This window comes from Neolamprologus brichardi, chromosome 3 (assembly GCF_056152115.1).
Source record: "Neolamprologus brichardi isolate AB-2024 chromosome 3, ASM5615211v1, whole genome shotgun sequence".
NCBI lineage: Eukaryota > Metazoa > Chordata > Actinopteri > Cichliformes > Cichlidae > Neolamprologus > Neolamprologus brichardi.
Window position 1 is genome coordinate 58,171,676 of NC_142106.1, and position 27,995 is coordinate 58,199,670.

At 42.2% G+C, this 27,995-nt stretch overlaps 2 protein-coding genes across 2 annotated transcripts in view; both read right to left on the reverse strand.

The window, feature by feature from the left end:
- On the reverse strand, nucleotides 1-27,747 carry LOC148105962 (protein NLRC3-like). The gene is made up of 7 exons (XM_087830873.1): nucleotides 27,720-27,747; nucleotides 27,361-27,498; nucleotides 19,921-21,700; nucleotides 17,816-17,989; nucleotides 14,459-14,632; nucleotides 1,137-1,183; nucleotides 1-988 (listed from the first exon to the last, which is right to left on the reverse strand). Exons 1-7 carry the CDS (start codon nucleotides 27,745-27,747, stop codon nucleotides 450-452), a joined length of 2,880 nt encoding a protein of 959 aa, XP_087686999.1. The 3' UTR covers nucleotides 1-449.
- Nucleotides 1-27,995, reverse strand: part of LOC102787331 (uncharacterized) — a 526,954-nt gene that overhangs the window by 370,931 nt on the left and 128,028 nt on the right. The gene's annotated exons all lie outside the window — the stretch shown is intronic.

Genomic DNA, 27,995 nt, shown 5'->3' on the forward strand with positions numbered 1-27,995 from the left:
GCAGCTTTACAACCTTACAAACAGCACATTTGCACAATGACTGAAACCAGCAGCAGCAGCACCTGATATATATGATACTAATATAATACATATACATATATAATCCATACTAATGATGAAGGAACTGAGCTCACAGTCCATTGTTCATTCAGTGAACTACTCAGTTTATTTTGGGCCTCAGAAATGCTCACTCTGTTTGTACATCACTGTCAGCAATAGACTCATTCTGCTGTGTGGACAGGAACACATGTGACATCACTTCCTGTTTGTTTGTGACTGAAGAGGAAGAAGTTTACAAGGAATCATTTAGAAGAGTTTCAAACATCAACTGATTGAATCCATGAATCTGAAAACGTGTTTGTGAGTGAAAGAGACAGACATGTACAGACTGAACTATCTGTTCAACAGTCAGAGTGTTTCTGTAACAGGAGACACTCTTTACACCCCACTCAGCACAGGGACACTGAGGCACCAGGAAACCAGACTGTAAACCCAGGATAAAGAGTTTGAGTGAATGTGGTGTTGAAGGTGTGGAGGTGGATCAGAGTGTCAGAGGAGACTCTGTAGAAGGACAGAGTGCCAGCAGGACAGTCCACATACACTGCTGCTCTGTTAGAGACAGAGGAGGAGGAGGAGGAGGAGGAGGAGATGGATGTTTGTCTCTTATTGTGCCTGACATAATAACCAAGAACATCAGAGCACTGAAGACTCCAGGACTGATCATTGTATCCAAACCAACAGTCATCACTGTCTCCTTTCCTTCTGATGCTTCTGTAACTCACTGATATAAAAACGTCTCCTCTCCACTCGACCTCCCAGTAACAGCGACCAGTCAGACCATTTCTACACAGCAGCTGAGGAGCATCAAATCTGTCTGGATGATCAGGATATGACTGAACCTCCTCCACACGTGTCACCTTCCTGTTGTTGTCAGACAGTTGGAGCTTTGTGTTCACTGTGTTTGTGTCGATTGTGAGTTGACAGGAATCTGATGGAGAGAACAAACACAATCCAGCTGCAGTTATTGATCCATCATCTGTTCATTGATTGACACTTTGATGATGACTCCTAACATGATGAAGATGGTTGAATGTGTGCTGCTTTGTTTTCATGAATCCCATTAAAAACACACTTACACTTCCTCAGACCTGGTCTCAACCATCGGACTCCAGCAGGCTCCACCCTGAAAGGAGGAGGGGGGTCAGAGCAGCACAGTCAGCATGCACACATGGACATTACATGGCTCTCATACACACACTGTTACACACTGAGCTCAAAGCTCGGCTCCACTGTTTTATTCAAAGAAATCTACATTTATTTATCAGCACATTTAAACACAGGTTGAGCCAAAGTGCTGCACAGAGTAGAGATAAAATAGGAAACATACACAGTAATTACTATAAAGACTCGTCAGAATTGAAAGCTACAGAGTACAAATGTGTTTCCAACCGGGTTTTAAAAATGTCGAGTGTTGGTGACGACCTGATGTGAAGGGCGACTGTTCCAGAGTTTGGCTGCAGCGATCGATAAAGCTCACCTCTGTTTTTACGTCTAGTTCTGGTCAGAAGCTACTTATCTGCAGACCTGAGGGCTCGACTTGGATTATTTTGTTAAAGAGAGATAAGATGGAGCCAATCCATTCAGAGATTTAAAGACAAACAACAAGATCTGGAAGTGGATTCTACCACGTACTGGTAACCAGTGGAAAAAGCTGGAAAAAGCTGGTGATGGGTCGTCTAGCACAGACCCACCGCTGGAACCAGACAATTCATGAGGGAGAGAACTGTGACAGCGCCGTTCCTTCACTTGACCTCAGTCGCTCTCATCTGCTCCCTCGTAACACTGCTCTTTATTGAGGTTACATGAATATGCATAAGTTCATTAACATATGATGTCTTACACAGGTATGAACAAAGAGTACCAGTCTGTGCATAGTGTAGGTATGTGTGTGTGTGTGTGTTTGTATGTGTGTGTGTGTGTGTGTGTGTGTGTGTGTGTGTTCCAGATGTGACCCTGTGACCCCAAAGCTGGTGCTAAGAGTCCAGTGGTCCCCCTAACAAAGGGCTCTTATACTTAACCAGACACAGAGTAGGTGTCCTCCTACACCAGGGGTCTCAAACTCGCGGCCCGCGGGCCAATTGCGGCCCGCAGGACGATAGTTTTTGGCCCCCACCTTAATATGAAAATTTAATGTTAGTTTGATAATGTATGACACTTTACAGTGTTGTGTGCGGAGCTGAATTAACCCACCAATCAGGGTGGGATATGGATCTCAGGGGACACCAGCCGGGCTTGATGCAAGCAGGGAAACATTTCTCAATGAGTAAAAGTTACAGCAGCGTTGCCCTGGAGTGTTTCTTTCTTTTCTGTGTCTGGCTGGCTTCCTCCTTTCTATTGGGCAAACGCGGACATTCGCCCCAGCGCGCTGCGTTCACAACACTTCAAAAAAAGTTGTTTTTTTTAAGTCGCTGCCCAGCGGGACATTATACGTATATAGATTTATACACACGTCAGTGGGAGTTTTAGTTATTTTTTCAAAGAGAGAGATCTCATATTAACTCTCAAAGTGATGCGTAGGAAGGTTGCCAGTCTTAAAACAGATCTACTGAGGCAGCAAGATTTCTTCAAGAAAGCAACCAAAGAGAATAATGCAGCAGTCAAAGCCACGTGGTTAGTGAGATGATTGCTGAAGCAGGGAAGCCATTCACAGAAGGTGAATTGGTCTAAAAGTGCATATTGCAGGCTGCAAATATAGTCTGTCCGGGAAAGAAAGGTCAGTTTAGCAACATCAGCCTTTCTGCCAACACCGCAGCAGATCGCATTTCTGACCTGTCAAGTGACATTTATGACCAACTGTGTGAGAAAGCCAAATGTTTCAGTGTATACTCAGTCGCTCTTGATGAGACCACAGACATCACCGACACTGCCCAGCTCCCAATGTATGTCCGTGGTGTTGATGACAGTTTTGAAGTGATGGAGGAGCTGCTCACAGTAATTCCAATGCATGGCCAGACCACCGCTCAGCAGATATTTACAAGCTGTGTGATGCCATTGAGAATGTTGGTTTGCCATGGAAGAGGTTTGTTGGAATAACAACAGATGGAGCGCCATCAATGACAGGGAGGAAAAATGGACTGGTGGCACTTGTTCAAAAAAAACTGGAAGAGGAAGGCGTGGAGGAGGCCATTGCTCTGCACTGCATTATCCATCAGCAGGTCCTTTGCAGCAAATGCCTGAAGTTTGACAATGTGATGTCTATTGTTGTGAAATGCATCAACCAAATCAGATCCAGGGGCTTAAAGCACCGAAGGCTCTGTGCTTTTTTAGAGGAAATGGAGTCAGAATATGGGGATGTGCTCGACTTCACTGAGGTACGTTGGCTCAGAAGGGGAAATGTATTAAAGAGACTTTTTGAGTTGAGAGCAGAAGTGAAGCCTTCATGGAGAAGGATGGAGTTAGTGTTCCTGTGCTAACTGATCCCAAATGGCTCATGGACTTAGCTTTTCTTGTTGATATAACACATGAGCTTAATGTACTGAACAAGACGTTACAAAGCCAGGGGCAACTTGTCAGTGCTGCCTATGACACCATTTCCCAGCATGCAAGGCACTCGTGGATGCAGGCACACCATTCAGTGCTGACAAGTATGTTGATGTCATTTTGAGGCTACAGGAGGAATTTGATCACAGATTTGCTGACTTCAAGACACACAGAGCCACCTTTCAAATTTTTGCGGACCCCTTCTCCTTTGATGTGCAAGATGCCCCTTCTGTGCTTCAAATGGAGCTCATTGAGCTGCAGTGCAACTCTGAACTCAAAGCAAAGTTCAGGGAGGTGAGTGGAAAAGCAGACAAGCTTGGACAATTTTTGAGAGAATTGAGCCCTAGTTTCCCTCGGCTTTCCCGAATGTTCAAGCGGACCATGTGCCTTTTTGGTAGCACATACTTGTGCGAAAAGCTCTTCTCCACTTTGAACTTCAATAAGTCCAAGTACAGGTCCAGACTTACGGATGATCATCTTCAAGACATACTGAGGGTCGCAACTGCTTCCTCCCTCAGGCCAAATCTGGCTCGGCTATGTGAGAGGAAACGCTGCCAGGTCTCTAGCAGCAAGGAGTAGGCAAGAGAAGCCATGTTCAGAAGAAGTGTTCATTTTCTACAGTGTTCCATTCATGTTAAGAAGAAGGTTATAGAACTGTTAATACAGACATTTCAATCTAAATACAGCAGATATAGAAGACTGAAAAAAACACATAAGTTCACTGACTAAAAATATCTTATTATTTTATTTATTTATTACAGATTGATTTATTTTCTTATTAATTCTTAATTTGTTTATATTTCATATTTTGTGTTAAAAAATAAAAATAAAGAAATTTGAGAAGATTGGAATTTTTTAACCATGCCTTTCTTGTGGAAAACCTAATGCGGCCCAGCCTCACCCAGACTCTGCCTGCAGCGGCCCCCAGCTAAATTGAGTTTGAGACCCCTGTCCTACACCATAAATCAGTAAGAGAGGGTACGACCTCTCTCATGGCCCCAAGTGGTGTGTGCATACCAGAGCACTCTGGAAGGCACACAGTCTTTACAGACTACTAAGGATCAAACCTCTATCATCATGCAATCGATTATAAAACTAAGCATATATGAGTAAATATTTCTAAGCATAAATGACAATCAACAATATAAACCTTACAGCTGGTTTTAATAACAGAATTCATTTGTTTCTCAAATGAGAAAGAGCTATCGAGCTACACTCCTAAATCTTTAGTTCTTAACTTTTCCAGTGGGCCAAGGTCGACATTATCTGCTAATGCTAAATAGGCTGCCGTTATTAACTAATGCTAATTTGATGTGAATTAGCATTATGCACTAATGCTAACACTTACTTTTTAACAATGTGAGTAGCTAATGCTAACACTATTTCCCTTAACTTTATAACAATGTGAACGGCTAATGCTAACACTCTTTTTCCTAGCATTACAACATCTGAGCTGCTAATGCTAAGTAGGCCGCCATTAGCACCTACGTCTAATTTAAGGCAAATACGCATTAGAACCTAATGCTCATATCGTTTTCCTTTGCTTTATAACAATGTGTGCAGTTACTTCTAAATAGCATTAGCTAATAACAGCAGTCTAATTTAATGCAAGTTAGCCTCATTTGCATTATAACGATGTGAGGAGTTAATGCTAAGTATGCTGCCATCAGCAGCTAATTCTAATTAGGGGTGAATAATTATTACCAGCTAATGCTAATATCGTTTTCTCTTCCCTTTTAACAATGTGAGCAGCTAGTGCTAGGTAGGCTGATGCTAGCAGCTAATGCTAAAGGTAAAGATAATTTGATGTGAATTAGCATTACATTAGTGAGAGGTTAATGCTAAGTAGACTGCCATTAGCAGGTAATGCTAATTTTAATAGAATAGGAATTGGCAGCTAATGCTAATACCATATTTTCTTACTTTATAACAATGTGACCAGCTAATGCTAAGTAGGTTGCCGTTATAACTAATACTAATTTTAGGTGAATTAGCATTATCTGCTTATGCTAACATTGTTTTTTTGTACTTTTTAACAATATGAGTAGCTAATGTGAACACTATTTTTCATTCAATTTTAACTTTTCCCCTGCAATGTGAAGAGTTAATGCTAAATAGGACGCCATTAGTGGCCAATTCTAATTTTAGGTGAATAACCATTAGCTGCTAATGCTAATACCATATTTTTTAATTTGATGTGAATTAGCATCCTCCGCTAATGCTAACTCTTTTCCCTTGCATTATAACAATGTGAGCAGCTAATGCTAAGAAGGCTGCTGTTATTAGCTAATGCTAATTTGATGCGAATTTAGCATTATCGCGTAATGCTAACACTTTTCCCTTCCCTTTTACAATGTTTGCAGCTAGTGCAAGGTAGTATAATGCTAGCAGCTAATGCTAATTTGATGTGAATTAGCATTATATTAGTAAGGAGTTAATACTAAGTAGACTGCCATTAGTGGCTAATGCTAATTTTAGGTAAATAGGAATTGGCAGCTAATGCTAATACCATATTTTCTTGCTTTATAACAATGTGACCAGCTAATACTTAGTAGGTTGCCTTTATTAGCTAATACTAATTTGAGGTGAATTAGCATTATCCCCTTATGCTAACAATGTTTTTTCTTACTTTTTAACAATACGAGTAGCTAATGTGAACACGTTTTTTATTCACTTTTAACTTTTCCCCTGCGATGTGAAGAGTTAATGCTAAATAGGCCGCCATTAGTGGCTAATTCTAATTTTAGATGAAAATGCATTAAAAACTAATACTAATACCATATTTTCTTGCTTTAAATCAATATCAGTAGCTAATGCTAGGTACGTAGCCATCATTAGCTAATGCTAATTTTGGTGAATTAGCATTATCCACTAATGCTAACAATGTTTTTGCCAACTCTTTTCCCTTGCATTATGACAATATAAGCAGCTAATGCTAAGAAGGCTGCCATTATTAGCGTTATCCGCTGCTGCTAGCAATGTTTTATCTTACCTTTTAACAATATCAGCAGCTAATGCTAACATTACTTTCATTTCAGTTAAGCATATTTAACATTAATTATCTTCATTTAGCATTAAGAAGTTTATGCTAAATAGGCTACCATTAGTGGCTAATGCTAATTTTAGGTGAATAAGCATTGGCAACTAATGCTAATAAATATTCTCTTGATTTCTAACAATGTGAGCAGCTAATGCTAAGTAGGTTGCTGTTATTAGCTAATGCTATTTTATCCGCTAATGCTAACAATGTTTTTTCTTACATTTTAACAATGTGATGTGTGTTACCGTTAATAACTATTTGATGCGAGTTAGCATTACCCGATAATGCTAACACTTTTCCCTTCCCGTTTAATAATGTGAGCAGCTAATGCTAATTTGCTGTGAAATAGCATTGTATTAGTGAGGAGTTAACACTAGGTTTACTAACCTGCGCAAATTTGCGTAACTTCCCTAAACCCAAACCCCCCTAGAATTACTGGCTTTTTTATTTTCTGGTGCAAGTCCCGAGGTGTTAATCACCCCTGCTGAGATTTTTACAGGTCGTCAGCTCGTTTCTCCTCCAGCTTTTGTTGTGCAAACCACCCATTATCCTTGAGGCCTGGCACATTTGCATTTGTTTACTCTGAGTTGCTGAGAATCAAGTCAGGCCAAACCTCTGTGTTACAACTTTCAGAAATGCCTGTATATATATATATATATATACATATATATATATATACATATACACATATACATATATATATATATACATATATACATACATATATATATATACATATACACACAGCTGGATAGCGTAGTGGTTAAACTACACGCCTTTGGAGCAGAGGATCGCAAGTTCGATTCCTGCCTGGGGCGTCTGTATCCAGTAAGGGTCCTAAGGCTAGACCCCCTATGCTAAGTGAGCCTACCGCAGACATGAGCGAGACAGATAAATATGAAGGCATGCCGGCTCGGACGTCGCCCGGATCAACAAGGTCCGCGTCAGGTGTTGAGGAACCAGGGCACCCTGACGAGAAGTGGGCTACTGGAACAAGAAGGCATCGGTGGGCAAGAGACGAAAACAGGGCGTTGTTGGAATGCTACTACGCAAGTAACCCCGGCGGAAGGGGCTACATGAATAGGATGAGGGACCTATGGATTCTTCGATACCCAACATCCACAATGACGGCGAAACCAACCAGAGATAACCAGAGTACAACATAAATGCTACGGCAAGGAGGAGTCAGGACGCCAGGTCAGGGGGGAGATATCATCACCCCCACCCGAGATTGGGTACATAGCCCCAAGTGCGACAGGAGAAGGATCATTGAGTGCGAGAGGAACTGACCTGAAAGATAGGATCATGGCCAAGCTTGAAACCTGGACCCCCCGTAGCCGGTTACCAAGATTACGTGAAGTACCCTCAGAAGGTCTGCTAGATGATGTTAATGCAGCACTACGGACGATACCTACAGCCACGATTACCGACACTAACAAGCTGATCTACAATACGGCAGCAGTGATCAGTGAGATGCTTGGCTACAAGTTGAACAGCCACAAGGGGCAGTACCCTCCATGGAGAAGGAGGCTAGAGGGCAAGATCAAAGTAGCACGGAGGGAGGTGAGCCAACTAACCGAGTTGCAGAAAGGTGCGACAAAGAAGGTGCATAAGAAATACAGCAAGCTGTCCATACCTGAGGCCTTGGAAACTGCCAAGCAAAGACTCACAGCCTTGGCCAGCCGCTTGAGGAGGTACACCAGAGAGATAGAAGGCAGGAGAATAAACCAGCTGTTCTCCACAGAACCAGCAAAGGTGTACTCTCAATGGCAAGGGAACAATAATAAGAGAACAGCACCACCAAGGCTGGAGACGGAGCAATACTGGAAGAGCATATGGGAGAAGGACGCAACCCATAACGGCAATGCTCAGTGGCTAGTGGATCTGAGGGCAGACCATAGCGACCTCCCTGAACAGGGTCCAGTAACCATCACAGTGGCAGATATCCAAGAAAGGGTCTCCAGTATGAAGAGTTGGACAGCACCAGGGCCCGACATGGTTCACGCCTACTGGCTGAAGAAGCTGACTGCACTCCACGAGCGTCTGGCAGCACAAATGAACCAGCTGCTAGTTGATGAGAGACACCCGGAATGGCTAACCGAAGGTCGGACGGTCCTGATCCCCAAGGACCCCAAGAAGGGACCAGTCCCCTCCAACTACCGACCAATAACCTGCCTCAGTACTACATGGAAGCTCCTGTCAGGCATCATATCGGCTAAGATGAACAGGCACATGGGTCAATACATGAGCGGGACACAGAAAGGAATTGGCAAGAATACCAGAGGCGCAAAACACCAGCTACTGGTAGACAGAACAGTCAGCCGAGACTGCAAGACCAGACTAACCAACCTGTGCACTGCCTGGATTGATTACAAGAAGGCCTATGACTCAATGCCCCACAGCTGGATACTGGAATGCCTAGAATTGTACAAGATCAATGGGACCCTAAGAGCCTTCATCAGGAACTCAATGGCGATGTGGCGTACAACACTAGAGGCCAACTCCAAGCCCATAGCACAAGTCACCATCAAGTGCGGGATCTACCAGGGAGATGCTCTGTCCCCACTGCTGTTCTGCATAGGCCTGAACCCCCTCAGTGAGATCATTAACAAGACTGGCTACGGATACCGACTACGGAACGGAGCAGTTGTCAGCCACCTCCTGTACATGGATGACATCAAGCTGTATGCCAAGAGTGAACGAGACATCGATTCACTGATCCACACTACCAGGCTATACAGCAATGACATTGGAATGTCGTTCGGGCTGGAGAAGTGTAGTCGGATGGTAACAAAGAGAGGGAAGGTAGTCAGAACTGAGGGGATTGAACTACCAGAAGGCAACATTGCAGACATAGAGGACAGTTACAAGTACCTGGGGATCCCGCAGGCGAATGGGAACCATGAAGAGGCCGCTAGGAAAGCTGCAACCACCAAGTACCTGCAGAGGGTCAGGCAAGTCCTGAGGAGTCAGTTGAACGGTAAGAACAAGATCCGGGCCATCAACACGTACGCCCTGCCCGTGATCAGGTACCCTGCTGGGGTAATAGGCTGGCCAAAGGAGGAGATAGAAGCCACTGACATAAAGACAAGAAAGCTCCTTACCATGCATGGAGGGTTTCACCCCAAGTCCAGCACCCTGAGGCTGTACGCTAAGCGGAAGGAAGGGGGTCGGGGACTGGTGAGTGTCAGCACCACAGTCCAGGATGAGACAACGAACATCCAAGAATACATCACGGAGATGGCCCCAACTGACAGCGTGCTCAGTGAATACCTCAGGCAGCAGAAACCCAAGAAAGAGGAGGGAGACGAGGAACCATCATGGAAGGACAGGCCCCTGCACGGTATGTACCACCGGCAGATAGAGGAGGTGGCTGATATCCAGAAATCCTACCAGTGGCTGGACAAAGCTGGACTGAAAGATAGCACAGAGGCACTAATCATGGCAGCACAAGAACAAGCTCTGAGTACAAGATCCATAGAGGCTGGGGTCTATCACACCAGGCAAGACCCCAGGTGCAGGCTGTGTAAAGATGCCCCAGAGACAATCCAGCACATAACAGCAGGGTGCAAGATGCTAGCAGGCAAGGCATACATGGAACGCCATAACCAAGTGGCCGGCATAGTGTACAGGAACATCTGTGCCGAGTATAACCTGGAAGTCCCGAGGTCAAAATGGGAAATGCCCCCAAGGGTGGTGGAGAATGACCGAGCTAAGATCCTGTGGGACTTCCAGATACAGACGGACAAAATGGTGGTGGCTAACCAACCGGACATAGTGGTAGTAGACAAACAGAAGAAGACGGCCGTAGTGATCGATGTAGCGGTTCCGAATGACAGCAATATCAGGAAGAAGGAACACGAGAAGCTGGAGAAATACCAAGGGCTCAGAGAAGAGCTCGAGAGGATGTGGAGGGTGAAGGTATCGGTGGTCCCCGTGGTAATCGGAGCACTAGGTGCGGTGACTCCCAAGCTAGGCGAGTGGCTCCAGCAGATCCCGGGAATAACATCGGAGATCTCTGTCCAGAAGAGCGCAGTCCTGGGAACAGCTAAGATACTGCGCAGGACCCTCAAGCTCCCAGGCCTCTGGTAGAGGACCCGAGCTTGAAGGATAAACCGCCCGCAGGGGCGTGCTGGGTGTTTTTTTGTTGTTATAGAGAGAGAGAGAGAGAGAGAGAGAGAGAGAGATAGATAGATATAGATGTGTGTGTGTATAACTAGACTTTATGCATATTATGTAAGGTGTGGCTGTATAAATATATGTACAACTCTGTGTATATGTGTTTATGGGCAGGCATGCAATGTAGTGACAAGGATTGACAAGAACTAACATGGTGTATTGTACGCTGCAGGTAAGGAAGGAAAGTAGCCTTGCAGGGAAGGAAAGACCTGAATCTCTCATGGTTGGGGGTTGGGGGAGGGTGTCTTTGCACAACAAAAGCAGGAGAACAATGGAGCTGAAGACCTGTGAAAATCTCAGCGGGGTGCCAAGAGGTGTTAGGGTCGGGGGGAATTTACGCAAATCTGCGCAGGCTAGTAAATCTAGTAGTAGGGACTGCAGCAGGGAAAAAAAGGCTCAGTAATTCTAGTGTTAATGTTAAGTAGATTGCCATTTGTCGCTAATGCTAATTTTAGGTAAATAGAAATTGGAAGCTACTGCTAATACCATATTTTCTTGCATTATAACAATGTGACCAGCTAATGCTAAGCAGGTTATTAATGTTTTTTCTTACTTTTTAACAATACGCCATTAGTGGCTAATTCTAATTTTAGATGAAAGAGGATTAACAGCTAATGCTCATACTGTTTGCTTTATAAGAATGACAGCAGCTAATGATATGAAGTCTACCGTTATTAACTAATGCTAATTTGATGTGAATTAGCATTATCCGATAATGGTAACTCTTTTCCCCTGCATTATATCAATGTCAGGACTTAATGCTAAGTAGGCTGCCATTAGGGGCTAACTCTAATTAGGGGTGAATAATTATAAACAGCTAATACTAATACCGTTTTCTCTTTCCTTATAACAACTTGAGCAGCTAATGCTAATTTGATGTGAATTAGCATTATATTAGTGAGCAGTTAATGCTAAGTAGGTTGCCCTTATTAACTAATACTACGTTGATGTGAATTAGCATTATGCGCTACTGCTAATACTGCTAACACCGTTGTCTCTTATTAAAAATGATAGTAGCTAATACTAATACTCTTTTCCGTTGGGTAACAACGAAGTGAGGAGTTAATGCTAAGTAGGCTGCTTTTAGCGGCTTATTCTAATTAGGGGTGAATAATTATTAGCAGCTAATGCTAATACCGTTTTCTCTTTCCTTATAACAATATGAGCAGCTAATGCTAATTTGATGTAAATTAGCATTATATTAGTGAGGAGTTAATGCTAAGTAGGCTCCCATTAGCAGCTAAAGCTAATTTGAGGTGAATAAGCATTAGTAGCTAACCCTAATACCCTTTTCTCTTGTGTTATAATGATGTGAAACGTTAATATTGTTCTCAAACAACAGAATGAGAATGAAATATTGATTCTAACAGAGCCCATAAACAGCATTAGCTTAGCAGCATTAGCTTATCAGAGTTTCCATCATGGTCACACAAATCCTTAGCAGAGCAAAGTAGCCTACTTAGCAATAGCTGCTCAAGTTGTAGAAAGCAAAGGGAAAACAGTATTAGCATTAGCTGCTAAATGTGCACTTAAGAACAAATCTATTGTGAATTCAGCCGTGAATTAAGAGTTTCCAATAAGCTTCCATTTCCAAATGTTAGCTGCTCCTGTCTGGCTCTTTGTCACACACACAGACTGAAATGATTCACAGCCTTGTTTCATCCTTCTGTCAGTGTCACTGACTGTCACTATGACTGTGGACATACAGCATGGGAAACATACACAGGTGTAACCCACATACAATGAGGGTACCACTTTAAGGACTGATATGAGGAGAGATGGACATCCTGCTCAACCAATCAAAATGCACAGGTCCCAGTATGCTTTGACCAATGGGAGAGCAGCCTGCCGCTGTATGTCCCACCCACATGCTCTGTGTTCGCTGCTATGTGTGGAGGTAGTCTCGTGCTGGCAGGAGAAAAGAGAGACTGAAGCTTTTGAGCTGGAAAAAGTATTAGATATAAGTTGCAACCAACTGTGCTGCACATAAGTTCACTGGTTATCAGCTACCTTTCATGTTAAAAGTAGCCACAGTGAGTAAACAGGCAAATGCTGAAGTTTCCTGGTGACTTTAGAAAGTACCGCGTGGAGCTAAACTGTTAGCCTTTGTTAGCTCTGGTTGCTATCAACTGCCTGAAAGTTCATCTCAATCTGCTTCCAGAAGTAAGGTAACACTTGAAGCGCAACTTATGTTTATTTTCCTTCACGTCGTATTACGGTTATTAAAGAGAAAAACAACATGTCCTGTTACGTTATTTAGAGCCCCGCATTTTCCGACCGAGAGACACCATGCCATTGTCTTTGGCCGTGATGCACTGAGATCGGTGAGCACATGTTGTATGTCTCAGTTAGTTCACGTCTGTTTCACATTTTATTGTTGAGAAACTGAATTAATCTCAATTGTTTGATTAATAATTGTCGCATATGCGACATATATGCATATGCACTGACTTTACTTGGTTTAATGCATAGTTTGTGTAAGAGAAATGTTTTATTTTTGCAAATTTGAGTATTTTTATTGCAAATTGATGTTGAATGTGACTTCAACAAGATCCTAAATTGTGAATTATAGCTAGAACAGCATAATTAATATTTGAATTGCTCTTCTGACCCTGTCTGTTGACAGGTCAGGTTTTTTTTTGTATGCTGAATTGTTCCTGAGGTGGATTCCTCCGGTGAAATAGATGGCGAGCCTTCCCACCTGGACTTAGAGTGACTGAGATTAGCTTCTTTTCCACTTGATGATCTGCTGCACCTTGCGGTGTGGTAGGACTGTATCACTCACACTTTCACGCACAGCTGGTTATACATAAGACTACTGACTGACATTCTCTCACCCCTATTTTCTTTCACACCCTGGGAATCTTTTGGACTTTACCCCTTGGACATTGATTATTTGGGACTTTAAATAACGAGCTGTTGTGTAGAATATTCTCCACATGTGAAAAGAGTGTGAGATTTTCATTTGAATGTACATTGGATTTGTGTAATCGGTTTCTATAAGAGTTAAGGAGTCAGGTTACTAGCACCCGAACATTGAAACCCGAACATTGAAACCCGAACATTGAAAACCAAAATTAACACTTGACCAAGTCATTGCTTTAGCAGTTTATGTGTTTTACTTTTCTTTTAATTTTTGTAAGTTTCCTTTCTACCATTGTAAAGTGTCTTTAACCTGTGCTTGTCAACCTTATGGTTTATTTCACTAAAGTTGGCTGGTTCTTTTGAGTTACATTCTTGTCTCTGTGTCTCATTTAAACACACCCCTGTGCTCCTATAGTCGAGCCTATTGGCCCATTGATATATTCTTTTCAACAATTCCCCTTACTGTGTTACACATGGCTGACACTTTATTAGGTACACACTATCTCAGGTACACCTGTGACCTAATAAAGTGTATCTAAAGTTACAAAATGTTGTCTCTGTCCAAATATTTATGGACCTAACTGTAGGTCTACTTTTAATGAAACTCTCAACATGACTTATCACTTATCATTAATGTTCCTGCAAACAGACTTCTTGGAGACCCCCTACATAAATATCCATGTACTATCCAGCTAGACTAGTGTGTCTGTCCCTGAAAATATTCCTGCATGTGTGATTGTTCATGTTTCATCTGCAGCAAACAAACAGGAAGTGAGTGAAGGACACAGGAAATGTTTCCAGCTCTTCCTCCTCTATCAGACATTCTCTCCATACCTGAGAGTGTCCAGTCTCCAGCCTGGATCCTTCAGTCCAGCCAACAGCAGCTTCATTCCTAAGTCACCTGGATGATTGTAGCTCAGGTCCAGCTCTCTCAGATGGGAGGGGTTGGAGCTCAGAGCGGAGGCCAGAGAAGTACAGCCTTCCTCTGTGATCAGACAGCCTGACAGACTGCAGACACACAAAACAACAATCCGTCTGTTATCCATCTCTATGGCAGCATAACTAAGGGATGGTTCAGGGTCACCTGATCCAGCTCGAACTATAAGCTTTATCAAAAAGGAAAGTTTGCAGCTGATCTTCAAAGTAGAGAGAGTGTCTGTCTCCTGAACTCAAACTGGGAGCTGCTTCCACACCCAGTCCAACATAGCCAGGCTTTCTTTGTGTTTGCTGCTTTGATAAAACCTCAAATCCCAGTCAGAGATGATGAGAATCATCACAGCGATGATCATTTCTCTGTTAACCCAGGCTTTCTGCTTCAGGATCTGTGCACGCTCACAGAACAAGAAGACCTTTAAACATCATTTCACTAAATGGATGGACTGATCTCAGCCTACAGATGAACTGGATAAATAAAGATTTGACCTCAGTGTGCTCAGTGTTACTGTCTATTCCTAACATATTCCTAACATGATAGCTGCACTTTAGAGCTCTAAAACTGGAACAGACACATATTTAAACTCTACATGTTACTCAGTACATTCAGTTCTGACACTTGCCCACAGTCCAACAAAGGAAACATGGAGATCACATCAGTTTGTCACCAAAGTCTAATTATTCCAGAGGGCAGTGTTGAAAGTTGAGTTTTTTATTGTCGGAGTACTTCAAGTCTGAAGTATCACTTAAATGCATTACACGCTGTTGATGGCAGCAAATATACCACCCAAACAAACAGAGGTGGGAGGCTTGGGCAGACTACGTAGGATCAGCTTGTGGGAGGAGTCTAGATAAACCAAAGAAAGACAAGCTAACAAACGCCACAGTGAAGTGAATAGCTACAAACTTCAGGCCGATTATTGTTGTTGAAGAAGTCGGCCTGAGGAACGTTCTTAGGATCAACAAATGACGGCATGTATGAGCCTCCCTCAAGACACACCATCACAAGAAGAACACATGAGCTGTAGAAAAAGGAGAGACTACGAAAGCCAAGGCGTTACAACGTGCACCAGCTGTTGGTCTCTCTGGAGACTACTGGGCGTGGCTGGGTAAGTTACAGTACATGATATTAATGAAGAGTGGGAGCTGCGTTCTATAGCAAACAATTTGTTATGAGGTAATCAGCTGATCTTAGTTTAAGTGGAAGCCCTTCACAATAATTGCAAAGTCTTTATTTTGTCCAACTACCATCAGTTCGTCTGTACTGATGGTAACTTAAAGTCACACTAATGTCGTTTAGTTTGTATAGTTTATGTAGTAGAAGTATACTACAGTACTCTGATCACTGATAGCATAGATTTATGTAGATATATACCTTTGTGTTTAACATTACTGCATTATTGTACTATGATCTTTGTCCTTATATATGGTAATGTTAGCTATACTGACGTATGCATATAACTGGATATGTAACTTATCTATTCATCCCTTGAGGCGACATTTGTTGTGATTTGGCGGTATATAAATAAAATTGAATTGAATTGAAAATTTAATCTTATTTGTCATGTATTTGTATTGTGTACTTCCTTTTTGTAAGAAACCACACACGTGATCACAGCCACAAGAATCAATCAGTCAAAAAATAAAGTGCCTCAATCCGAACCTTAAGCTCCTTATTCCACACGCTGGGATCATTTGGCCTTCAGTGGTGTTCTGGCTGACACACCGGAGTGACCGGAGTGCTAAAGAGCGAATCGGACACACCGGTGTCATCCCTGATATCTCCACTACATTTAATCGTGCTTCAGCTTGTGGCTGCCATTAGCTGGACTGCTAGTAAGCTGGACTGCTGGTTAGCCGGTGTGCTAGTTAGCCGGTTCGCTAGTCAGCTGGTGTGCTGACCAGCGAACCAGTAGGTTACAAGATGAGCTTGTCTGTCTGATGAACCAGCTCTCTCTGCCTTGGTTCTTTTGTCCTTGGGCAAGACACTTCACCTACCGCTTACTGGTGATGACCAGAGGCGCCGATGGCTCAATATGGTAGCCTCGCTTCTGTCAGTCTGTCCCAGGGCAGTTGTGGCTACAACTGTAGCTGCCTCCACCAGTGTGTGAATGTGAGAGTGAATGAATAGTGGAATTGTAAAGGGTCTCTGAGGGTGTCGAAAAGCACTATATAAATGCAAGCCATTATTATTATTAAGAGCATCTTTAGGCCTGACTGTGCTCATTCTTCCTCCAATCTCTCCTTACCAAAGATAACAACTACATCAGTATTAGCTCAATAACAATTTCTGCAATTCAATGGTGGACATTCATTTTTAAACCTTGTGTAAAACGATAAAACCTAAAAGTCTGAGTATTATTCTTTGTGCAAACAGCTCTTGCAGGTTCCCCCAGACTTAATAATTAAATAATGATAATAATAAAAATAACCTTTCCTTTGAGCAGCTGTTCAGGATACTAAACTAATCCCAGAAATAACAAGTGACACCATTAATAGTGGAGCTACCTTTAACAGGTGAAACTGATTTGACCTATAAGGCTAATGCAGTTACTTCTTATCAGGGTTAGTAGGGAAGACATCTGGATGAGGTAGTTAGTAGTAAGTAGTTAGTACCGGGCGAGTCCCCTCCCCCACATCGGCACCAGAACCCTGTATTATCTACAGGGTAAGACGGCCTGTTTTATCAAAGTATGGCCATTACTACTGTGATCATTTGCAGCCCACTGTGCCGCTCTCTCTGCTGGGATGAACCACTGGAGCTCACCCAGTCATCCCTTTCTTTCTCTCAAGAAGAAGTGAAATAAATATATTTATTATGTTACGAGTCTAATATTCTTTAAATCAAACTGTAATAAATAAATCAAGCAAGAAGATTTGGTGGCTCCAAGTGTTGTAGAAGAAAAGATAAACATCTCATTTTGAGAAATCAGCCTTTAAAATTAAGTAAGTACTGTGAATAAAAAACAAACAGCGAACCAATCAGTAGTCGCCAATATCCTCCTAATTTCATTCACAAAGAAATCAAATATATATATTAATGGCCAAAAGGAGCCTAAATCTTTAAATTAGGCAGTACATGAAGTATTTTTTAAATAAACAAAGACATGACTATAACAACTTTTAGTAATTCAGAGTCCAATTATCCACTCAAATGTGAATAAAAGTTCACTTGACAGCTGTATAAAAGTTACCTGTTTATACAATAATATGAATCACATTTCAAATGATCATCTGTGGAAAAGTTTGAATCCTGACCTGAGAGTTTCCACTGCACACTGTGACCTCTTTAGTCCAGCAGACAGAAGCTTCACTCCAGAATCCTGCAGGTCAGAGTTACTCAGGTCCAGCTCTCTCAGACTGGAGGACTGGGAGCTGAGGACTGAGGACAGAGCTTCAAAGCTTCTCTCTGACAGGTTACAGCCACTCAGTCTGAAAAATAAAAGACAGTCTATACAACAAATACTCATGTAGAGTTTGTTAATACATTTCACAACATTAAATCTTGACTTTCTATTTTTAAAGGAAACATAAACATACTAAGATACAACATCATATGGATGAACTTTAATTAATAATTCTAAAAACAAAATGTTTTCTGATCTGACCTCAGAGTATTCAGTTTACAGTTTAAACGTTGTAGTCCAACAGACAGAATCACTCCTGAATCCTGAAGCTTTCTGATACTCAGGTCCAGCTCTGTCAGACTAGAGGACTGCGAGCTGAGAACTGAGGACAGAGCTTCACAGTTTTCCTCTGAGAGTTCACAGATGTTAAGTCTGAAGATAAAAACATGAATAAAGATTGTTGTTAAAGTGTAATCAGGGTGCAATAGCTGATTGTCTTGTGCTGAGCAGGTTAGTAAAACTTCACTGTAACTTGGAAATGAATAAAAATGCTATGAAACAAGGATAACTGGATAAAGACATAAACAGAAACAAACATCAAACACATAAACAAACAGAACTAAACAGAATATAAATTGATCTGACCTCAGAACATTCAGTTTGGCATGTGGACTCTCCACTGCAGCAGACAGAAGCTTTACTGCTGAAGCCTTCAGGCTGTTGGTACTCAGGTCCAGCTCTCTCAGACTACAGGACTGGGAGCTGACCACTGACAACAAATTTTCACAGCCTTCCTCTGAGACGTTACAGCTGCTCAGTCTGAGAGAGAAAAGGAAAAAACAAAAACAAAAACAAAACAAACAATATATGTGATCAAATTAAATTTATTTATATGTTGAACCTTTTTTTAAAATTTTATTTTAAACCTATGAGACTATGAGAGCTACCAATCCAGTGCACATGATTGGTACCTTGATGGTACCTTGCTCAGGGGTACCACAGGGTAGCTATTTGGTCGATTCGACCCCTGACCTTACAATCATGGTGCGACCACTCTACCTACTGAGCTAATAATTCTGTGTACACTATCATACAATATTAACTAAAACAATTATTTTAGAAAGTTTTAGTAATTCAATAATCATTATGCTCATTACCTGTGTATTGTGAGGAACACTGGATTTTAAACACTAGCTGTATAAAACTCTTCCTGTTAAAGGTGCGCATAAACGACATGAGCTGAAATGCAGACTTCATGGAGAATGTTTGCTGTCAGGATATATCAAAGACAAAGCAGAGATCCATCCAGTCTCTTCCACTAAGCCCACAGAGGGACAGACAACCACTCTCACTCACACCTGCATGAAGTTTAGATCACCAGGTAATCTAACTGCATGTCTGTGGACAGTGGGAGGAAACTGTAGAGGACCCAGAGTGAACCCACTGTAATTCTGTGGTAACACTGGTTATGGAAGCCTTACAGTTACACATATGGTTACTGACAAGAAACACGACCTTAGAGGCAATTTCAGTAATGAAGACCAAAGTTCTCCCTCCATACGGGATGAAACCATGACAGCACAGCAGAGATTTATATTTAAAAAGGGAGAGTGTGCACTGAAAGTGAGAAACAAACTTGAACTTAAATTACGAACATCAGAAAAAGATGTAGGTGAAGTCTGGCAGGTGAAGTTTGTGCTTTAGAATAAAACAACCAAACTCCTGGAGTTGGAGACAAGCGAACAAGCTGAGGATAATAAACCTGTAAGAGGGGCTGAAGCATCAGAGCTCATGTTCTTATAGGCTGGGTCTGGATTGTCCTTTGATAAGAGTTACAGAACAAAGTGTGTTTTAGAAATGCTGGAGTGAAACATTAAAACTACCATATATTTACTGAGTGACTGATGATCATTTAATTCACTATTTAAAAAAATGTTACAATGCTCTTTGAACTCAGCATTTCTGATTTATTTCCCATTATTTTAACAATGAAGCGATGAGTTCATGTTTACTTACAGAGCTTTGTTGGAGGCTTTGACCACTGGCAGCAGCCTCAGAAGAGCCTCCTCTGAAGTAGAGTATTTCTTAAAGTCAAACTCATCCAGATCACCTTCTGATGACAGTAAGATGAAGGTCAGAGCTGAGCACTGAGCAGGAGACAGTTTACCTGTGGAGAGACTTCCTGAAGTCCTGTGCTGTTGGATCTCCTCCACTAGAGAACGATCATTCAGTTCATTCAGACAGTGGATCAGATTGATGCTTTTCTCTGCAGACAGATTCTCACTGAGCTTCTCCTTGATGTACTGGACTGTTTCCTTATTGGTCAGTGAGCTACTTCCTGTCTGTGTCAGCAGACCTCGTAGGAGAGTCTGATTGGTCTGCAGTGAAAGACCCAGGAGGAAGCGGAGGAACAAGTCCAGGTGTCCATTTGGACTCTGTAAGGCCTTGTTCACAGCACTCTGGTAGAAAGATAGTTTAAACATCATGGAGGTTGTTTTTTGTTCTTCCAGCAGATTTTTTCCAGAGTTGATGAAGGTCAGATGGACATGAAGAGCAGCCAGAAACTCCTGAACACTCAGATGGATGAAGCAGAACACCTTGTCCTGGTACAGTCCTCTCTCCTCTTTAAAGATCTGTGTGAACACTCCTGAGTACACTGAGGCTGCTCTGATATCAATGCCACACTCTGTCAGGTCTGATTCATAGAAGATCAGGTTTCCTTTCTGCAGCTGATCAAAAGCCAGTTTTCCCAGAGACTCCATCATCTTCCTGCTCTCTGGACTCCAGTGTGGATCTGTCTCAGCTCCTCCATCATACTTGACCTTCTTCACTTTGGCCTGAACCACCAGGAAGTGGATGTACATCTCAGTCAGGGTCTTGGGCAGCTGTCCTCCCTCTCTGGTTTCCAGCACATCCTCCAGAACTGTAGCAGTGATCCAGCAGAAGACTGGCATGTGGCACATGATGTGGAGGCTTCGTGATGTCTTGATGTGGGAGATGATCCTGCTGGCCTGCTCCTCATCTCTGAATCTCTTCCTGAAGTACTCCCCCTTCTGTGGGTCAGTGAACCCTCTGACCTCTGTCACCATGCCAACACAGACAGGAGGGATCTGATTGGCTGCTGCAGGTCGTGTGGTTATCCAGAGGCGAGCAGAGGGAAGCAGTTTCCCCCTGATGAGGTTTATCAGCAGCACATCCACTGAGGTGGACTTTCTAGGGTCAGTTAGGATTGTAGTTTTGTGGAAGTCCAAATTAAGTCGACACTCATCCAGACCATCAAGAATGAACACAACCTGGAAGTCTTCAAGCCTGCAGATTCCTGATTCGTTCGTTTGATTAAAGAAGTGATGAACAAGTCCCACCAAGCTGAACTTTTCCTCTTTCAGCACATTCAGCTCTCTGAAAGTGAATGGAAACATGAACTGGATGTCCTGGTTGGCTTTGTCTTCAGCCCAGTCCAGGGTGTATTTCTGTGTTAAGACTGTTTTCCCAATGCCAGCCACTCCCTTTGTCAGCACTGTTCTGATTGGTTCATCTCTTCCAGGTGAGGCTTTAAAGAGGTCTTCTTGTGTGATTGTTGTTTCTGGTCTGTCTGGTTTCCTGGATGCTGTTTCAATCTGTCTGACCTCATGTTCATCATTGACCTCTGCAGTCCCTCCCTCTGTGATGTAGAGCTCTGTGTAGATCTGATTCAGAAGGGTTGGGTTTCCTGCTTTAGCGATGCCCTCAAACACACACTGGAACTTCTTCTTCAGAGCAGATTTAAGGTTACGGTGACAAACAGCAGCTGGAATTTCTGAATAATAATAATAAAAATACAACTTCAACAATCATATTTTACAAAATGCTGATCACAATTTCTGACCCACTGAGAAATGATCGAACACACTGGTGTCACAAGTGTCTCATTTATCCAGCAGCTTAAATCTTTAGATAAATCCTCTTACGTCTCTGCAGACGGTCAGCCAGCTCCTCCTGCTTCATTCTCCTCAGGAAGTCCAGTGTGATCTTCACAAATGCCTCTCTGCTGCTGCTCTGCTCATCATCCTCCCTCTGAAACTCCAAGCACTGGGGCTTATTTGGATTCAGAGCCTTCTGGATCTTCTTCAGCTCGTTCTTCACAAAAGTGATGATGTTGTCCTCCAGCAGCTGGAACAGAATACTTTATGAATGACCCACCACTCTGAACTTCAGTCTCCACAACATCCACTTCCGAACGATCAAGGGGCATATCATCCACGAACTCTTTACCAATTATAAGTTTGACTTTATCTGATTAACTGAGACATTCTCCACAACTCCATGATCCCAAAGCATGGATTCTGTTCATATGAATGCAGTGATTTAAGTGGGAGAAACATTTCACTGGTGTTCAGAGCTGAACTACCAACAGGTTGAGAATCGAAGCCAGAAACTTGGAGATGTTACAGGTGACTCATACAGACAACTGGTCTTAAAGGTAGATATTAAGATATTACGTATCGGTATCGGTCTGATACTGACCTAAATTACTGGATCGGATATCGGAGAGGAATAAAAAATGTAATCCGATCCATTAAATATCAAAAAAGCACCTCACAAAACTTGCGACATGGCGTAACTCGGCTCATAACCATGGCACGTAGGAGCAGTGTGGTCACGTGATAGAGCAGCTGTGTGTATTTGTAGCCTCGCTACCAAACCAGCATTTCATCTCCGAGGAAGTTTTCCCAGAGAGAAGTAAAGCAAGTGTGTAAGTTCATCTCTGAATGTTTGTAAAGCATTCCCGCGTTAAACTTAACAACCGATATATGGAGCGACTGCCTCTCTCTTTCTCTCTCTCTCTCTCTCCTGCTGCTACTTCAATCATGAAACTGATCAATGATCAGCTGATCGTCTCTCTTCTTTGTTTTTTGCCCACTTTGCACCAGAAAGAGGAAACCAGCGGCTGAACAACAGCAGCACGTTTAACCTTGATAAGCAGTTGTTAGAATTTATTTAATATTATTTCTACACCAGGATCTTTTTCTACAGCTGACAGCTGGTAACTGTGCAGGGGCGGATCTAGCAAAGTTTAGCCAGGGGGGCCGATAGGGCATGAACAGGGAAAAGGGGGCACAAAGACATACTTTTCTTTCTTATTCTCATTTAAAATGTCGAGCTTTTAATAAATAATTATCTGAATCTTACACCCAAAGTTTTAATCTGATGTAAAATGTATAGAAGTCCATTACTGTATATAGTAACTGTTAAGTCTAATATACCCTAGTAAGCTATAGTACTTTTTCCTTTGGGAAGGTATGATCTGTGCAGTCTGCAGTTCTGTTGAAGATGTTGAATCTATTTAATTATTCTTGAATAATAATTTAATTCTGTGCATTTTTTTTTATTTATTTATTTATTTTTTTTTCACACTGCATCAAATTAAAGTTGATTACGTCGATTAAGCATCATGAGCTGGAGGGTGGGGGGTGGTTCCATTTTTTTTTTTTGCTGGGAGTTTGCAAACCTATTAGTTAGGTTGCTTAATATTTCTGCTAAGTACTCTTTAAAATACCAGAATAGGGAGGATGGAGCAGGTTTAAGTTTATTAGATTGATCAGTTTTGCTGAACTATGAAATATTTTGGGTACAGTGTGTTTTTTACATACAGGTATAACAGAATAGCTTTAGTGTTGTTGTTTATTTAAACTTGAGTATGAACTTATAAAAAATGCAGCAAGATATTAAAAAAACAGTCTTATTGATTAAAAAACACACTATATCGGATTCATATCGGTATCGCCACGGGCCAGTTGCAGACACACTGCTGGTCCTGTGCTGGCCCAGAACAGCTTCAGCTCTGGCCCCAGATGTCAGCCTAATGTGTACCTTAATTAAGCCATGTAATAACAACATGTGGATAATAGTGCAAAAGTAACATGACAAAACCCTGTTCGGACAGTGAATGGACTGATTCTTATATTACTCAAAGTGCTCTACACAACATGCCACACTCACCCAACCACACACTTTCTCTTAACTTAACTGAGTGCTTCCTAACTACATTCATACACATTCACACTCACGGCATGCAGACTGGAGGAGCCAGGGATCGAACCACTAACCTTCCGATCAATAGGAGACCTGCTCTACCGCCTGAGCTACAGCCACCCACTGGCAAAGATGAGTAAACCCTCACTAGGTTTTGGATAAAGTGTACACTCGCAAACCTGTCAAACCTGCATTTGAAACATTAGCTACCATAGCAGTATAGTATTGCAACATGGCATTTGGTTCTTCCCACTAAAATAGGAAAATAGGAACATAAATAGTGGCATCATTGCCAGACCTGGCCCACATCTGGTTGACATAGACCCTGCCATGACACCAGTCAGTCAGAAGTGCCAGCTTGATGCCGGATCCCAGCCAGACCTGTTTTCTATGAGCCTGGGCCACATACACAAAACCACAATCGGGCCAGAAATGGCATGCTATCGCATAAACAGTGGCGTTATTGCCAGACCTGGGGCACATCTGGTTGACATACGTCTTATCATGCCTGAACTGACCTCCCAGCCCATTGTTCTTCAGTGGGCTGGTTTCAGTCATTATACAAATGTCCTGTTTATAAGATTGGGGAAACCTGCAGTCAGCTGAGACTGAAGAAGTCACCTGATGATGATGAAATGTTTCTCCCACTGAAAACATCCAGATGAACAGAATCAACTTTTTTGGGATTTACGTACCTGGATGATTGAGCATCAAGACAACTCTGTGACTTTTCTCAGATGAATAAATCCTCTCCTCCAGCTTTGTTTACATCTACCAGCCCTGTGGCGCTGCCCAGGGACAATAATCTATGTGAGAGGTAGAAAGTCATACAGGTGTCTGCTCCTGCCTTCAGTTATTTTTATCTACTGTGTGTCAACTGGCTGAACCTACTGCAACTGTCTACTGTCTCCCTAAACTCAACAATGACTTAGTGATCTATCCATTCTCTGACCAAAGACATCCTGCTGCAGGATGTTAACATAGCAGCCAATGATGTTCAGGCTCACTGTGAACAACACATTTGGACCCGATTTGCTGCTCTGGTTTACACGTGAACTTCCACTGCTGCTGTCACCAACTTGAGAGGCTCTACAGAAAAACTGGACTTGTCCATAAAAATCATAAACTACATTATAAGGACAGCATTGCTCAATCAACTCTAATTACTATGGCCATGTTATCTCTTCTAATTAAGGTACAGACACTCAAACTTGCTGCTTTCAGTGAGAAGTCAAATGTCTGAATATGAGCTGGAAGCTGCTGAGAGTCCTCCCTCCTTCCCGTGGGGTTTACTTTCTCTACTACTTTCACTATAAACACGCCCCTTTCATGCACCTGCAGAGGGCCACCAGCAGATGGAGCTGTCTTAAACAAATCCACTTGGATAGTTAGCTGTAGATGATTTTCTCAGTATGACTGTAGGACTTTGAGTTATTCTTTAGATTTATTTAAACTCTTATATTGTGCACAAGCGTTGAGCAACCCATCATTTCTCTGTACTTTTCATAGGAGAAGCCAGACTAGCTAGTTAGTTTTTCTTTTTTAAGAGCTCAAAGATATTGAAGAAACAGTTATTCAGCTTCATTCCCACTGATCTCGACTACAAACTGTTTCACTTTGGTTTTTGTTTAAAGCCTCGATGTTTAAAATGTTTCCCTGTGATCACATTTGCACCGTCTGATTTCAAAGTTTGTTTTCTTTTGGACATTTAGTCCACAGAGTCCTTGGTGTTCTGAAAGGGACCTATAAATAAATGTATTATTAATAATAATAAAAGTAGTTGTTGTACATGTACAGACCATAAATATGGAGTCCAGCTGTGTTTGATGCTGCTGGGCAGACTGACCACTGGGAACCTCTGAGCTCTGCTGGTCCACTCTGTGGAGGAACCATGAAGGATTAGATCAACACAGGATAAAGATCCAGGAGTTTCTGCTCAAATAACTTCATCTGAATCAAGTTTGTCGAGTTTTAGACTCTCAGATCCTGAAGATATATTTTCTGTTTTCTATGAACTTTCTTTCATCAGTGATGGAAGTGATGATGTTGCAGAAGCTCAGAGGAAACTTTGAGACTTCATCAAACTGATAAATTCACTCACTGGAAGGTAAAACTGTGATGAACCATCAACTAATGCTCTCAGGAGGCCAAAGGTCCCTGAATGTAACTGTGCAGTAGATTCATCGAGTGTTTGAAACCTGACGACTTCCATATGTTTTCATTCTAACACAAGAAGTCCTTTTCTCATTGGTTTGATTTGAGTTTTCATTTGAGTTTTCTGAGTCTCGTATTTGGAGTCGAGTCTAATCAATGATCTGACAGAAGAACATTAAAAAGGATTTACCAGTGCTGTCAAAATTAACATGTAGGGTTAGGGTTAGGGGGTTCATCTGTTATCATGATTAACATGATAAAAATCTTTAACACGACACATCTGGAGTGCAGAATGACTCAAAATCCCTGAAATGTTTCTATCAACGCACTTCGGGCAGTTTATCCAAGTAGAGTTACCTTTGCACACGTGCAGATGTGCAGCACATCTGTTAGTGACGGGCAGCTGAACCAATCAGCTCAATATGGAAGATGATAAACACACACTGACCTCTCGATGGAAAGTTTGAGTATTAAAAAAATAAAAAGACGGACCAGCCGACCAACATGAAGGATTCTGCACATTGTGACAGAAAGAATTTTCTTTTCACCGAAGCACTTCCAGCTTAAAATATCACAACAATGCAAAGCACTGATGACACAACTGCCAAGTGGACAAACTGCAGACCTGTTAATATTGTTAATAACATAGTTTTGGTTCCTCGTGTCAAAGACTTGAAGAAGAGCGACAGAGTGTGTTAGACTGCTGCAGGATCAGTGCCACCTCCACAGACTTGTGAAGAAAATGATTGTTTTACAGATGGGCTCAGATTCAGGATCAGCTGAGGAGTTTGTGGCTGACAGAATCATGCACGTACAGAGCAGAGCCCATCATTAGCATGCAGGACTGTCCCTGGGGGGGTCGGCTCATTCAGGAGGTTAATCAATGTTCACAGAGTCGTTCAATAAACATGTTAAGTGTGTAAATTTGCCCTTTTCTCACATCCATACAAATCACTCCCTGGTGGTCACATGACTCTATAACATAACAGGAGTCATGTGACAAGAGTTTCATGCTGTGGCCTAAAATGTCAAAATGGTTGAATGTGGTGGAGTAAAAATGTGAGATATCAACTACTTTTCTTCAATATGAAATGTTTGCAGGGCCTGACAGGAAGTGGACGCTCTGATCACTTCCTGTTTGCTGAAGTGGGTTTTCAGTTGTTTAAAAACCAAAGGCTTGTTTTAAAAGACAGTTTAAATGTGATTGAGGGAATGACATGTTTGTACTGCAGTTTATATCCAACAACATCAAGCAGTTTAATCAAAGAGTTCATGTTACTAACAGCTCACCTCTCTGCAGCAGACACAGGCTGGACTTTAAAATTGGGATGATCTTCAGACACAGGCTGGGATTTAAATTCAATGTAGCGATCTTCAGACCGGTCACTCTGTAAGGACTCAGAGCTGGATGGAGGTCCAGGCTGGTTTCTGTGAAAAACCATCATGGACATGTTAACAAGCAGCATCACGTGGCACAAACACTTTGTGTTCCTGTCATCTGCAAGCAACAGGAAGTTCATTAATAAAAGCGGGATGGAGACGTGACTGTGATGGTCCAAATGTGTCTTAAACCAGATGAAATGACAGCTGAGCCTGTGTGTCCTTTGAGACACTGCTCTCCTACAGAGTTCATGTTACTAACAGCTCACCTCTCTGCAGCAGACAAAGGCTGGACATTAAAATTAATGAAGCGATCTTCAGACCGGTCACTCCTTAAGGACACAGAGCTGGGTGGAGGTCCAGGCTGGTTCCTGTGAATAATGATGGAGCAGTGATGTGAGTGCTGAGCTGTGACATGGAGAAGAGTCATGGACAGTTAGAGATGGTCATCTCACCTCTGAGCTTTGGTCTGGCTCTCATGTTCCCCACACAGAGTGCTTTTAGAGGGAGGGACTCCCTCCTCTCTGTCCTCACACTGATCCATG